The 15498-nt window shown below is 38.9% G+C and overlaps 1 protein-coding gene across 1 annotated transcript in view; it reads right to left on the reverse strand.

Moving 5' to 3' along the window:
- Window positions 1-15498, reverse strand: part of GUCY1A2 (guanylate cyclase 1 soluble subunit alpha 2) — a 207739-nt gene that overhangs the window by 150690 nt on the left and 41551 nt on the right. The window contains exon 4 of the mRNA XM_060771014.2: window positions 12076-12794. Coding sequence (XP_060626997.2) covers window positions 12076-12794 — 719 coding nt within the window. The remainder of the gene's footprint in view (window positions 1-12075; window positions 12795-15498) is intronic.

Here is a 15498-nt window from a genome sequence, read left to right on the forward strand (position 1 = left end):
AACATTTTATGGAAAGAACAGAATTCATCTTGAGGAGCATAATTACAACTTTGGTGAAAATCACCTGTCACCAAAACTCAAGCAGAAGGATCTCCTATTTTCCTTGGATGGTCAAAGCATTAGGCACTAATTTATCCTCATATTTCCAAGGCTCAAGGCCAGAAATTCCCAGTTCAAGAGACAGAACAGAACATTGGCCCCAAACTGGAAAAATTAGTATGGTTCATAAATAAGGAGTACACGAATTAAAGAATATTCTGCTGAGATGATAGAAGAGAGAATCTGAAGCCCTTTTGAATGTTATGTTTAGGATTCCAGCTAAAATACAAGGACACATATTTGTGTGAACATTAAATAAAACTACAAGCCTGTTCAAGGTTTTTGTTCCACAACAGCCCTTTGCCGAACTTCATCTCAATCCTGCCTCCTTCTCCAGTCTTCATTGCTCTTAAATTTCTGCATCATGTTTATAAGGCCTTCTAAGAATTCTCAGATCCAAAGTCTTCTCAGGCTGTTTCTCTGAAGAAAAAAATTGACAGCTATTTTTTATTCGGTTTGGGCGTTAAAAATGGGCTGGGATGTGTAAACACTTGGGTCTCCATTATGGCCTGCTAATATGATGGCTTTATAGCTGCTATGAAAAGAAGCTACTGTATTTACCCTGTGATCTCTCTTTAGGTTGTGATTTTATTTCTCTTACAAGTTTTGGGTATGCGTGGGTATTTTCTGTCATCATCTCCACCCAGCAGTTTTTTTCAAGTCTACATGTGGTCACTTCCAAATATAAAATTCTACCAATCTATGGAGGTCTTCAAACAGGGGTTAGATGCACAGTTGGAAGTTCTTTAGTCCTTTCAAAGATTCGATAGAAGTCTTTAAACAGATATCTGTTAGGAGTGATTTAGTGGCAAGGGTGATACTAAATGTGTGTTTTTTTCTCTTCTGGATCCTTCCAACTACAAATCTATGGAGATCTTCAAACAGAAGTTGATGGGCATCTTTCAGAAGTGCTATAGTTTCTTGCATGGCAAGTGGTTGGACTAGAAGGCCCTTGTGGTCCCTTCCAACTATAAGATCTTTAAACATAGGTTGGATGAATATTTTACAGGACTACTTTAGTGGTGAAAGTTTCCCTATATGTTCCTTGAGGTTTCTTACAATTCTAAGAGATTATGATTACATGGAGGTCACTGTGTCACCAAGAAGATCTAGAGAGAGAGGAGGCCCAACCACATGCTTCATTTCTGGCCAGACAAAAGCATTTACTGCTCTCACTAGACCAGATGTTCTCAACCTGTGGGTCCCCAGGTGTTTTGGCCTACAACTCCCAGAAATCCCAGTTTACCAGCTGTTAGGATTTCTGGGAGTTGAAAGCCAAAACATCTGGGGACCCACAGGTTGAGAACCATTGCACTAGACAAATGCACACTGAGTGAAGTAATAGTTCAAATGGCCATATTGCCAAGTGCAATGGCTAATACCTAAAGGACAGTATGTACCTCACATCCTAATGGGTCTCCATTACTACTCCATTATTATTATTATTATTATTATTATTATTATTATTATTATTATCTTTATTTGTACCCCGCTAGCATCTCCCGAAGGACTCGATGCGGCTTACAAAGGCCAAGGCCTCAACAAAACAATAGCATAACAATACAAAGCAAATCAAAAACATTAAAGCAATAACAGTAAAAACAACAAAACAATACACCATAACACAATAAAAACAGGGCCGGGCCAAGTAATGGGTACAGATTAAAAAGTGCTGAATGTGACAAGTGGTCTATCGGATTTCAAGGAAGTGCAGTGTGCAGAGAATCTTAAGGTTCTAAAAAAGTGCTTCTGGGACTCATTACATTACTGCCTTTAAAAAATATTTTTTTTAAGTAGTATTATTTCACTGGTTTTCAGAAAACCTGTTGTCCTGTCATTAAACAGAAAGGAAAGGCACAATAGCTTTAATCTGTCAATGTTTCTATACCAAATAAAACTATTGAATCTTTGATGTGCCACAAGGTTTGGCTGCAACAGGCTGACATGGCTAATACGTAAGAAGTGCATATCTATCCCATGAATACTTTGCAAAGTTTGGAGTCCCACATATAGGTGTCTAATCTTGAGTGTGCCCACACGATAACCTTATAAATCAGAAAAGGAAAGAGGGAAACAGAGAAGAAAGGAGAGTTAGATAGGGTAAATCCCTAAGGATGCCAAGTGGCTTCATGAATGAGTGGCGGGAAAGAAAAGGAAAAAGAAGCAATGCCTGATATACATTAGAATTCAGTATGCTGTATCCAGAATATTTACTAAAGCGATATCTCTCTAATAAATTGTGCCCCTGAGTAAATTTTCACTCAAACAAATTGAGTACTCTATTGCTTTATGAAAGTTCCACATATTTTTTCAGCACTCTTTTGAAGCTTTCTTCTCTATGCACCTGCCATTTTTTCTCTTCTGTCAATTACAGATGTTTCTCCACTTTTCTTTGTCTTTTTCATTTTGTTCCCCTAAAGCTTTGAACAAGAGTATCCATAATACAAACCTTAAGTACAATGTCACTACTAGCCAGTGTTCTAGCTATCACATCAAAGACAAAACACTTGCTGCAGAAAGCAGAGCATGAGCTCAGTGAAGTATCATGGCTTCAGTAAACTTATGGCATGGCAAGAAATAAAACCAAATTGGCATTAGCAATTCCCAGGGTAGATTAAGATGGCTGGAGTCATGGAACAGTTTAAAAATAAGGTCTCCTTTCTTCATGCATGAAACCAAATTTAGGAACAGTTACACTGAAAATAAATTGTAAATAGACTCGTAGAGTCCTGCCATCGGAAAGAACTGTGATGGCTACAATGCCTATTTAGTCCAACTAAAATTCAGTCCCCTACCATTTAGGAACACAAAGCAAAAGCACTCAACAAATATGGCTCCCCAAACTCTGTGTGAATGTGTCCATGGAAGAAGAGTCCACCATCCTTTGAGACAGTCTGAGGATGTTCTTCTCAATGTTTGGTAGACCCTCTTTTAGTCCAGGTGGAATCCATTGTCCTAGAGCTGATTCACTCTCAGAGGCGGCCCTAGGTAATTTTCAACGGTAAGCAAACAGTATTTTGGTGCCCCACCCCCCAACCAATCATTGATATATATATATATATATATATATATATATATATATATATATATTCTGTTCGTCGTGGGAGTTCTGTGTGTCATATTTGGTTCAATTCCATCATTGATGGAGTTCAGAATGCTCTTTGATTGTAGGTGAACTATACATCCCAGTAACTACAACTCACACATGACAAGATCTATTCCCCCCCCCCCCCCAAAAAAGTGCCTCAAGAGCGCCCCTGGGCAAAACCAACTATACTGCAAATGCTTGCTTTGCATAATGGGTTGAGCCGCCCCTGTTCACACTACACAATTATAGCAGTATTATTCCATTTAACTTCCATGGTTCCATCTATAGGATTCTGACGTTTGTAGTTTTCTGAGGAATTGAAACATTCTGGCTAAGAACTCAAAATGTTCCTCCTTGAACTGCCAATCTCAGGATTCCACAAAATGGAACCCTGACAATTAAAGTGGTAGTGTTGTTGTTCATTCGTTCAGTCGTCTCCGACTCTTCGTGACCTCATGGACCAGCCTACGCCAGAGCTCCCTGTTGGCCGTTACCACCCCCAGCTCCCTCAAGGTCAGTCCAGTCACTTCAAGGATGCTATCCATCCATCTTGCCCTTGGTCGGCCCCTCTTCCTTTTGCCTTCCACTTTCCCCAGCATAATTGTCTTCTCTAGGCTTTCCTGTCTCCTCATGATGTGGCCAAAGTACTTCAACTTTGTCTCTAGTATCTTTCCCTCCAGTGAGCAGTCGGGCTTTATTTCCTGGAGGATGGACTGGTTGGATCTTCTCGCAGTCCAAGGCACTCTCAGAACATTCCTCCAACACCACCAAGTGGTAGTGATAGTGCTATAATTCTGTAGCCTTGCTCCATCTTCTAGATGGCATCCCTTCAAACATTTACAAATTACTTCAATGTCACCTCTCCATATTAGCTTTTCCAAACTAAATAAATCCTATGTTGTCTCTCACAGGGCTTGGTTTCTAGACATTTTACCATCTGAGTTGCCCTTCCATGGACACATTCAAATTTTTCAATATCTTTCTTGACCTGGAGTATATATTTCAGGAGAGGTCTGCCGAAAGAAGAACAAAAATGTATTATTATCCTCTGACATAAACACTATACTTTCTTGATACTAGATGTTTGCAACCTAGTGTTGGCTTGACTTTTCAGTCACGACATAATGCTGATGACTCATGTCACTCCGTGTGTGTGTGTGTGCATTTTGTTTTTCTTACAGTACTGATGTTGCTCGGTGGTGATTCCCAGACCTGTGCCAATGCCTATCAAAGTTCCAAGAAAATAAAGACATGTTGTAATAAGTGGGCACAAATATGTTGTTGGCCTCTGACATGTTGGGGGGGGGGGAATAAATGGTAGTTCTCCACATCAGGTTGTGTATTTTTATTTTAAAAACAGCAAGATTAAAACCTAGACAACAAACTAGACTAGGTTATTGATGATAAATTACTTTTCTGCATGAAAGGACTCTTCCAAAATGATATCTCCCAATTTAAAACTGAAGGATGAGAATGTGACATCGTGATTTTAAGAGGCACTATTTCCAAGCATGGCTCTGAAGGCAAGGCCCCATCCTTTCAAGTTCAGGCTTAAGCAACTAGAAATTTGACCTGGCTTTCTAAAATTAACACAAATTTAATCCCCAAAAGTGTCAAAGTCATATATCAATACTTCTGAGCAACAAAGATGGCAAAAATAAGCTTATATTCTTGGTCAAAGATGTTCATTCATTTGTTTATCTTGCAGCCTGCTTTGACAAAAATGGGGATATCTGGCAGCTTACAATGTGATGATATTAGCCACTACAGGAAAATATAACCACAAAAAACTGTAACATGAAACACAGTTGAACCAATTAATTAAAAGTGATTTGAAAGCACTTCAATCCAGAAAGCACAGCACCCATCCATTGTAAGCCCCTTTGTCAGCAACCAATTATTCAAATCCCATCCAAATAAAAAGTTTTTATATTCATTGCCAGATTCTTTGGTTTCAGGGAGCAAGCTTGCAAAGGAAAAGGAGCACACAAAATAGGGAGACGGGGAACATACAGAGCTAATTGCACACTATAGATGTCATAAACCAAATGTCTGTAATATGAAATAATATAAAATGTTTGACAATTTTCATGATTTTCCCACTGATATTTTACTTATAATTTGAATGAAACCACTGTTTGACTACAAACTTCAAAATTGGTTCAGTACCAAGTCCAAATGAAACGGATAAAACTATCAACATTTCAAAAACCAAATAAATAAAAATAAAACTTTTCCCTGGTCTTTTGGTGTTAAATAACACACCAAGTGTTATGACTCTTCCGTCAAGTATGTGGATTTGTATGGCATAAAAGTCAGATATGGAGACAAAGAATAAAATACTTAAAATTATATCAGTAGTTTGTAAATTCGAAATGCAGTGAAGACACAACATGTTCCCAAGAGCTTACTTTATGTCTTTCATTTTGTTCTAGAGTGATTTTAAAAAGCTATTAAAATTAAACTTTAAAATTAAACTTTTTTCTGAGCCTGCTATGTTGTGCAATTTCCTCAAAAAAACTATAAATACCAATTATGTTTTGCCACAAACTAAGACCATATTAAATACAGCTGTATAACAACTAGTTGTGACAACAACTAAAGCCATTTAATTTGCTGGAAGGTCATGGACGAGGCTACCAAATAAAATAAAAATCTCTGAACGGTTATTGTGGAGAAGGCTCCCAAACAATAAAAAATTCTGAGCAGTTATCATTTGATCTGTTTGTTTGCTAGCATGCTTTAAAGAACAAAGGAAAAGTAACTTTCCCCTAGATATTTAACAACAATTTCCAGTTAGGTAAAATGAAAAAGGGCATGTAGTGATCCAATCTTTTAAGCAACAGCTGACACTGTGCATAATAGCATGTCTCCCGACACTTTGACAGGCAACAACAACGAAGAATAGAAAACTTGTTGACATTATAAGAGAATAACAGGACCAAAAGCAAGTTATGCTGTAATGTAAGATTTTACATGCAAATATACTGTTTTGAAAGACCTTCCTTTGTTTGTTTGTTTTTTTAAAAAAATATATATGTGATTTTCTTGAAAAATGTCCTGAACACACTATGTCACTCTTTGGCAGAAGCATCTCTGGAATTAATAGGAAAGTTTTCATGCATCCCTAATTAAAAATGTTCTGTGACTATCCAAGATGTTTTAAAATTTGATGGAGCACCGCCATTAGAATTGTAGTCAATTGTTTGTCATTATTGTTGTTAAAGTCATGTTGCCATCTATTGTTTCACATTACCCATTCACAACCACTGGCACCCGTCAAATTAGGCTGTGTAATTCATTTTGGAAATCATCAGAGCCTAAACCCAATTTGACAGGGAAACAAGAGAAATATAGGCAGGGGAGAAATCAACACAAGAAGCCAGATTTTATTCTGGGACTTTTTTTCTTTTTGAAGCTGCAGACACAACAGTGTCGACTCGACTATCTGACCATGCAATACACCGTGACTATGAGTGAAGAATTAGAGCTTTTTGAGATAGTATCTGGCAGATGCCCCTGATGGTAAAATGACTTTCAGGCCACTGCAACTGAATTTTAAGGAGAATGAAATGGGAACATCCATAGTCCAATTCCAAGCTATGGGTAATGGATTTTAAATTACCTGACAAGGGCCTATTGGTTTTACAATACAAATAAAAACAGAAAAGAGAGAAAGAATAGGAACTCAAGATAGAAGAAAAATACAAGAAAGCCCTTCAGCAAAACTATAGTGGAGAGGGAAGTCCTTGTGTTGCTCTCCAGAAATGGTCCAAAAACATCAAAAAGCAAGAATTCCAAAGACCAAATCTGGCATCCAGAAAACTAAATGCAAGATGACCACAGAGAACAGGTTGCCCAAATCTATGGTGGAATAGAAAAAGTGCAATTTGCAACTTTCTTTGGTTTAAGAGAATAGAATAAGTACAAATTAAAAATATTATTTTAGCTATCAGATTGGATCCTAGCCTAGGACCTCTTCACATCAGCTATTTTTCAGCAGCAGGTTTGATTTAGCAGTTTTGCCACAGAACCTGCCAGCTCCCATCACACCCTGGAGAAGTAATTTTGGGACAGTTCTGGGGCAACCCCCCCCCCAACCCTCTGCCACTGCCAAAAAATAGCTAGCAGCAAAAGACAAGAGGCATCCTGTCTTTCCATAGAAATCTACTGGTCAAGCTAGCTGCCTGATGCTTTACCCCATGTGATGAGGTAGCGGGGGAGCCGGGACAGTACGAGGCATTGGGTGACAGGTCCCAACATCCCCTGAGCAGGTAAGCGCTGCAATGTGTGGGTATCCTCGGCAATTCCGGTGGCATGCATGAGGTGGTTCTTAGTCCTGCTTAAAGTAGTCACAAAAAACAATGGTAAATCATTTAAGCCTGACTAACTTAAATTCTAATGATTTCAACATTCTACTCTGGGGAATGAAGTTATTTTTTGGACTACAACTCCATATTCTAATATTCTCTAAATATGACTACTAATGCAACCGCCCACTCCCTTTCTCCACCAGTTCTTGTTCTTTTCATCTTTAAAAAAGCAATAAAGATGAAAAGAAGATGCAAGCAACAATACCATCAAAAATTGATGTGCTGCAAAAACAAAATGACAATATGAAAGCTACTTATCATATTAGTCTTTAACCTTCCTTCATTCATAACATGGCAGAAAGTGAAATTTGACTGTTTGATGTAGTTGTTGACTTCTACTTATGGAAATCCTATCAGTAGAGGTTTGGCACTGCCTTCCTTTAAAGCTGTTATAAAATGACTTGCCCTGGTGAGTTTCTATGGCTGAGCAGGGATTGAAATGTTAATCTCCCAGCCTTCTAGACCAAAATCAAACAATAATACCATGTTGTTTCTCTTATTTGGATATAGGAGGCATTTGATATTTGCATTTATACCATGTCATTTAGGATAATTTTTCAAAAGGATTTAAAAATAACATCAAATAATAACATCTAAATACACCATCATGTTGCAAGTCCCACTTACAGCAGACACATAAAGTTAACTGATGATCAGCAAATTAAAACTTGTGTAAAACCCAATTATTTCAATTACAAACACTGGATGTGACTAGCAATTGGATTTAGGCCTATATGCCTGAGTTATGAAAAACAGCAATCTTCCTAAAATGTCGTGCCAGCATATGCTGACTAAATCTAATTTTAAAGGGGGACAGTTCTGTTTACCTCTCCGAACGTATTCTCCGCTATGAACCTTCAAGATTATTAAGATCGTCTGGAGAGGCCCTGCTCTCGGTCCCACCGGCCTTGCAAGCGCATCTGGTGGGGACGAGGGACAGGGCCTTCTCGGTGGTGGGCCCTCGACTCTGGAACTCTCTCCCACTGGAGATCAGAACCGCCCCTTCTATCCTGACATTTAGGAAACAGGTGAAGACGTGGTTATGGAGACAGGCATTCGACGAGTGAGCCAACACCCTGAGATATGGATGAAGGATGATGAACAACGATTTTAGTGTGACGACTGACCATTGAAGTTATTGAATGTAATTGCTGTTTTAATGTTTTACTGTAATATGAATTATGATGTTTTATTGACTGTATGTGATATTATGGTTGGAAACTGGTCTGAGTCCCTCATGAGAGGTGAGAAGGTCAGTATACAAAACTTTTAAATAAATAAATAAATAAATAACTTTTTTTTATAAAAAAACCTTAAATATTCAGAAAGATTAGGTTTTCCAGATTTCCCTGATGAAACAGACACATTGTTTGGATGCCACTGTAGAAATGTATGAATCAGTGGGAGACAAAACAGCAGGATCTCGCCAAATGATCTTAAAGCCAAGCCAGGTCCATGTGGATGGGGACATTTTAGACAAATGGCTCCTTTGATTATACAGAATGTAAAGATCAGAACTCGCACCTTAAACTGTGATTGGATATAAATTAGTAACTATCTCAGTTTGAGTATATTGGAAGTTGTATGATCCAATTGTTTCTACCATCATCCTAATGACCACCATTTTGACCCAAGAGAAAGTTCTGAATTGTCTTATACAGAGAGATGGCTGCAGTAATCCAGTCTAGTCTTAATATATCACAGCTGTATTAAGAAATAAGACAGCTGTACTAGTAAGCTTGGTGTCAATATCACCAAAATTTCCATACTGTTTTTCATTTAAAAAATCCCAAAGTCATTCACATTGTTATAACATGCACAAATATTGAGTTAATTGGTGATTAAAAGGATTAAATGCTATAACAACAAAGGCAGTAAAATCCATAAAACCACTCATTAAAAATCACAGAGAACTAATAAGAAAATCAGTAAGAAAAATAATTAAGAAAATCCTTCGATAATTGATGGAAGAGACACCCAATACTAGAAGCCACACTAAAATGATTTCCACAGATAAAATCACATCTGGTGGATTAGCCAGAACTCAGAGGAAAGTGTTCCTGACCATTAACAGTTGTAAGACTGTTTATTAAGGAGGAAACTAAAATGAAAGAGAGCCCCAAGCACACAAGAGCAAATATTTACAGAACACAATGTGTTTGAGGTTGGTTCCTGTTGAACAAGCAATTTCAAGCCTAGTCTCTTCTCATTGTTACTAAACAATGGCTCTCTCTCCTTCCCTTACCAGCAATTCCCTTCCAGACTTTTCTTTTTTGCTACTAGAGCAACTCGTTATGGAATCCAGGAATAATTTCATTATCAGGCATTGCAAATATATTATTTCAGAGAAAGGTAAATGCTGAAAAATTCCAGAAAACTTTGGATTTGAGTTTGTTTTATATGCCATCTTTCTTCTGAATAGTACTGATTAGAGCCACTTTTAGTGTTCAGCCCAGTTTTGAGGGGGGGGGGGAGATTTTGTTGCCCTAATTGGTCTTTCCTGGAAGGAGGAGAATGGTGCTATATCTATTTTTTTTCACCTGGGATTCTCTGCCACTTTAAAAATATGATTGATTCTGGAAATGGTTGGAGCTTCCCACCGGAGTGGAAATAATCTATCGGATAAATGGCAAGCTAGTTAACCTCAGCAGACTGAAAGCTAAAACCAAGGTTACAATAACTTCTGTTATAGAACTCCAATATGCTGATGAAAAAGTCATCTGTGCGCATTCAAAAGAAGATCTACAAGCCACTCCAAACACCTTTGAAGAAGCATACGGGAAGCTCAGCCTCTCACTGAACATCGAGAAAACCAAAGTGTTCTTCCAGCAGTCACCAACCAACCCATCTGCAATGCCAGAAATAAAACTTTAATAGTGTAACATTAGAAAATGTTAACCATTTCCGCAACCTTGGCAGCCACTTCTCCACAAAAGTCAACATTGCCACTGAAATACAACACCGCTGGAGCTCTGCGAGTGCAGCATTTTTCCGAATGAAGCAGAAGCTATTGTCCTCCCAACACTGCTATATGCCTGCAAAATGTGGACTATCTACAGACATCACATACAACTCCTGGAACTATTCCATCAGCCTTGCCTCCGAAAAATCCTGCAAATCTCTTGGGAAGACAGGTGGACAAATGTCACCTATGTACCCACCGCCAGGACACCACACTTGGAGGACAATCTTACTCAGAAAACGTGGGATTGCCTAAGTAAAGTAAGTAAGGAGCAACCAGATAATATAAGAATCAAAGGACAATGTGCTTTACTAGTTCAATTCCTACCTGGATTTCAAACTTCTAATGCCTCACAGTGTGGTATTCCCACCTGCTGCTAAATAACAACAGCTAGAACCACTGCTTCACTTATTGCATTTCAGGACATTTCTTTTCTTAATAGGGTGGTCTTACTGATAAGATATAGAAGAACAAACAACAACAAAACCACCAATATAGTTATACACAATCCAAATGGCATGGAAGTATAGTCAAAATAGAGGATTTGCTATTATTCATATTTTCAAGTTTCCATAGGGGTCTTGGAACATGTCCCCACAGGTATAGGGGTCACAGCATATAACACAAAATTTCATTTCTTCTGAAATACACCTTTTATGGTGTATCTGTATCTCTATGTAATTAACTGTTAATATGTGAATGAGGTTATCTAGAATTTTGGTTTATAATGTTGAAGTTAATTCATTCTCTCGTGGTCTTTTAAGTGCAGGTTTTGGCAAATTGTAGCAATGCATGGAATAAGGAATGGACTGTATAGGGGCTAGTTAACTAAAGTAAAAAGTCGAAAAAACAAAGCTACTAGTGACCAGATTGGCTTGAGTTTTCTCTGATAAGTTTTTCTTCCACTAAAAGATGGCATTTGTTATCTCAATGTGCTATTAGACACAGCCCTATCCTTGAAGTCTCATGTTTGCCCTCAAAGGTATAAAGCACCTCTTAAGGATGCTGCACAAGTTCTGACACTGAAAAGATATTCGAATGCTTCAAGTCCATTGCGACTGAATCAGAAATGTAACAGACAAGGTTTTGAGCAAAAATGAAGAATTCACATGGCTGGTTGCTTGCCTTTGTTTTTTTAATGTAAAACCAGCCACAGGAGAGGCAGAAGCAACCTGGGGAGGAAATTTCAGGTAACATTGTCTTACTTAACCTGCTACGTATCTGCCAGTCAAAACATGCAGTTAAGCTTGGTTTTATACATCTCTTTGTCCAGAGGGGAAATAGCAAGCATGGGAAGGGGGAGTTGGGTCAAGAAAATTGTACAAAGAATTTTTTTAGTTGTCTTCTCTCCTGGTAAGGCAGCCGCTCCAGACTGAATGATTGATTTTATGTAGGATACCCACTCCAATGATGGATTGCCTGACATTTTGTCTAGTTAGGTTTTTAATCTACCCACCCATACACCCTTCTTTTTTCTGTTATTCTTACATTTGCTGGCAGCCTGCTCAATCTAGAAGTGTAGCCCTTTTTGTGAGAGAAAGCTAACACCTTACCTTATCTTTGTTTTCAGAGCCAGATGCTTCTAGCTTGGTTCGGATCACAAAAGGTGTCGACAGCCTCAGAAGAACTCGTTCAAATGTGGCCCCAATCTTTGGAGAAACTATCTCAAAACAGTCTTGAAACTTCAGGTTCTTGTGAGCATCACATTTGAGCTGCTTCCTTAGTCCTTCCCCTAGTTGCAGTACCAGCATGCTGGGATCAAACATCAAGTGGAAAGGGAAAGCTCGGCAGAAGGTGTTGATGCTTATCCGAAGGTCTGAGGGGGATTGGGACATGCCAAGTGGAAGTGGTTTTGTGATATTTGCATTCTCGTGCTCTTTGATAATAAAAGTGAGGCAGCTGCAGTTGCCTGGGTTGGAGTCCTCCGGGCCCAGTTTATCTGTCGCAATTTGTTCCACTTCCACTTCTAGCTGGTAGATCTTTCTTGCTGCTTCCTTAACCATACCCACGATGGCAAAACTCACAATCTGATGAGGGTGGAAGTAGTGGAGCAGAAGGCCGCCTCCAGGGAGCTCTTTGCATAGGAAAGAAGATGATTCCAAAGTGGCCTGCCTTCCAACTGAAGTCCTGATGTGCTCCAACAAAGCATCAAAGCCATTGAAGAAATCTTGCAAAGTGCCACCCACTGCTCGGAGAACCCGCTCATTCTCATCAAAGCAGATATTGAAGAATTCTGCCCCAAATTTGTCTTGCAGTTCTTCAAACTTCAAGCCTGCATGCCAATGGATAGATATGTATCAGTATGGAATCACTTTTCTGAGATAGAGAGATGGGGTGAGGTTTATTGCTTCAGTAAGAGATGTTTGGAAGGGATATGCCTATCATCTGAGGAATCTAGGTTAAAATGAGCTGATGAGGAATATGGTTCTAGAAACACATGGATCTTAAACTGGATCTACACTCTCCTATATTCCAGTATCTGATCCAAGATTATCTGCTTTGAACTGGATTATATAAGTCTCAATTGCCATATAAACTGGGATAAGAAGATAATTTGGGATCAGATCCTGGGATATAGGGCAGTGTAGAAGGGGCTTATTGCTGTATCTACACTGACATAAAATTCAGTATCTGATCCCAGGTTATCTGTTTTGAACTGGTTTATGTGAGACTACACTTCCACTCCAAAGCAGACAATCTGGGATCAGATACTGGATTATATGGCAGTGTAGAAAGAGCCTTAGAGGCCCTTCAAATGGAATTAGAGCTGTAGGGTCACTACTCTGTACTCTAAAGTCACAAGGTTAGTTGTAATTGCTACAACAACAGCAGGACATCCTTCACTTAATGATGTATATAGATATTGAAGTCAAACCTGGGAGACTTATCCATAGGCCACTGCAAGCACTATACTTCTTATTAAAAAGTAACCATCCTCTTATCCAAGAAGAGCAGACCAAGGTAAAAGCATAGTCCATCCTGGAGAACTAAAAGGAGCATTGACTCCCTCTGCTCTCTGCTGCAGAACTGCTTTTTGCATTTTTGAATGCTGGGAAATTGTGATTGTGACTGTTTGGTGTTACCTTTCAAAGAAATGCTGAGAGAATAAAAGGGTTTGATATTACTTTGGTGTTTTCCTAAACCAGACTAAGCTCTTGCCTTTCACCACTCTATTCAGAGAAAGGGAGTTTTTTAAAAAAAATTTACAAAAGACTTAGCATTGTACTTTAATTTACTTTAGAAAAAGGAAGCATCCCCTTCTGAGTAGAGTGGTAATGTGCCTTTTAAAATGTCTGGACAGGAAAATGGTAGCAGCCAGGGGCAGCTGACCTCCTGAGGTGGCACTGGCATTTTTCTCTCTGTGTGTAATTATCCTCAACTTATACAAAAGTCATATAAAGATTATAATTCTGTTCTCAAAACCTGCCCTGCACTTATACATAAGGTCACCCTGTACACAAATAGATAAGTGTGTCTTACAGTCCTTAGTGTCAGTTTTCCTTGGATATTTTGGTTGCTAACCAAACAGACAATGGGTACCAGGACTGGCCTTACTACTAGGCAAAGAAAGGCAAATGTTTTAGACAATAGGGTTTGGGTATAATTGAAAGGACAGAAAAATTACAAATAATTTGACAGATAATGGATACTCAACAGTCTGACAGGGAGAACCCCAATTGCTGTTCTACTTCAAGCAAGCTATGCTGATAGTGTGAAGCTGCCATACTCTTGTACTTTTGAACAAATCACTGGAAGAGTAAGAAAGGAGACCAAATACTCTTCTTTTCTCCACATCACCAACTAATTTAAAGAACATCTTGATAGGCTTACTGGAAAAAACTGGTCTCAATTGATGTTTTAAGTTCAAATAGAATATCTCTTCCAACAGTTCATTCCTCAGTCTTGGGCCCCTTCCACACAGCTGAATAAAATCCCACATTATTTGCTTAGAACTGGGTTATCTGAGTCCACACTGTAATATATTCCAGTTCAAAGCAGATATTGTGGGATTTTCTGCCTAGATATTCTGGATTATATGACTGTGTGGAAAGGCCCTAGGATTGACTGAACAGAATGTCCTCTGGGTGACAGTTGTCAGCCTAATCCTGACTAACAGGGGTAAAGTAAAGGTAAAGGTTTTCCCCTGACATTAAATCCAGTTGTGTCCGACTCTGGGGATTGGTGCTCATCTCAATTTCTAAGCCACTCTAAGCTGGTATTGTCTGTAGATGCCTCTAAGGTCATGTGGCCGGCATGACTGCATGGAGCACCATTACCTTCCCACCAGAGCTGTACCCATTGATCTACTCACATTCACATGTTTTTGAACTGCTAGGTTGACAGAAGCTGGGGCTAACAGCGGGAGCTCACACCGCTCCGCAGATGTAAACCTGCAACCTTTCAGTCAGCAAGTTCAGCAGCTCAGCAGTTTAATCCACTGCACCACTGGGGGCTCCAATTGGAGTAAATGTCCCCCAAAAGATCCAAGTGTACATGGTGACAATCCCAGAAATAATCCAAATCTAACTATGTAGGACTTAAAGTTAATAGCCAACACTTTGGACTTTGCCAGGAATTGACAATCAATGAAGTTATTTTAATATGGGTCTGGTATGCTCACTCATACATGTATCAGTATCTTGATGCCATAGAGTAGTCTGGAGATTGACAGCTTTTGCACTACCAAGGCAAAATTGCCAAGGGAATATCAAAGTAAATGAAAGAGTTCTAAGTGTAAACACTTTTTGACATCTTGTTTTCTACTAGAAATTTGAGGGCTATGATGGAAAATGTCATGGGGGTTGTGGGGAGCAGAATGTTTATTTGGAGAAGCAATGCCCTCATTTAGCACTTCAATCTACTACCCCGAGCACTATACGCAAGCACAATTACCTTGAAAGACATGCCAGTAAGGAAGCTATTAGACTGGCAACAGTATACCTGCAGATTATAAAGCTTGTTTAAGTAACAACACA

This window comes from Anolis sagrei, chromosome 3 (genome assembly GCF_037176765.1).
Source record: "Anolis sagrei isolate rAnoSag1 chromosome 3, rAnoSag1.mat, whole genome shotgun sequence".
NCBI classification, from domain to species: domain Eukaryota; kingdom Metazoa; phylum Chordata; class Lepidosauria; order Squamata; family Dactyloidae; genus Anolis; species Anolis sagrei.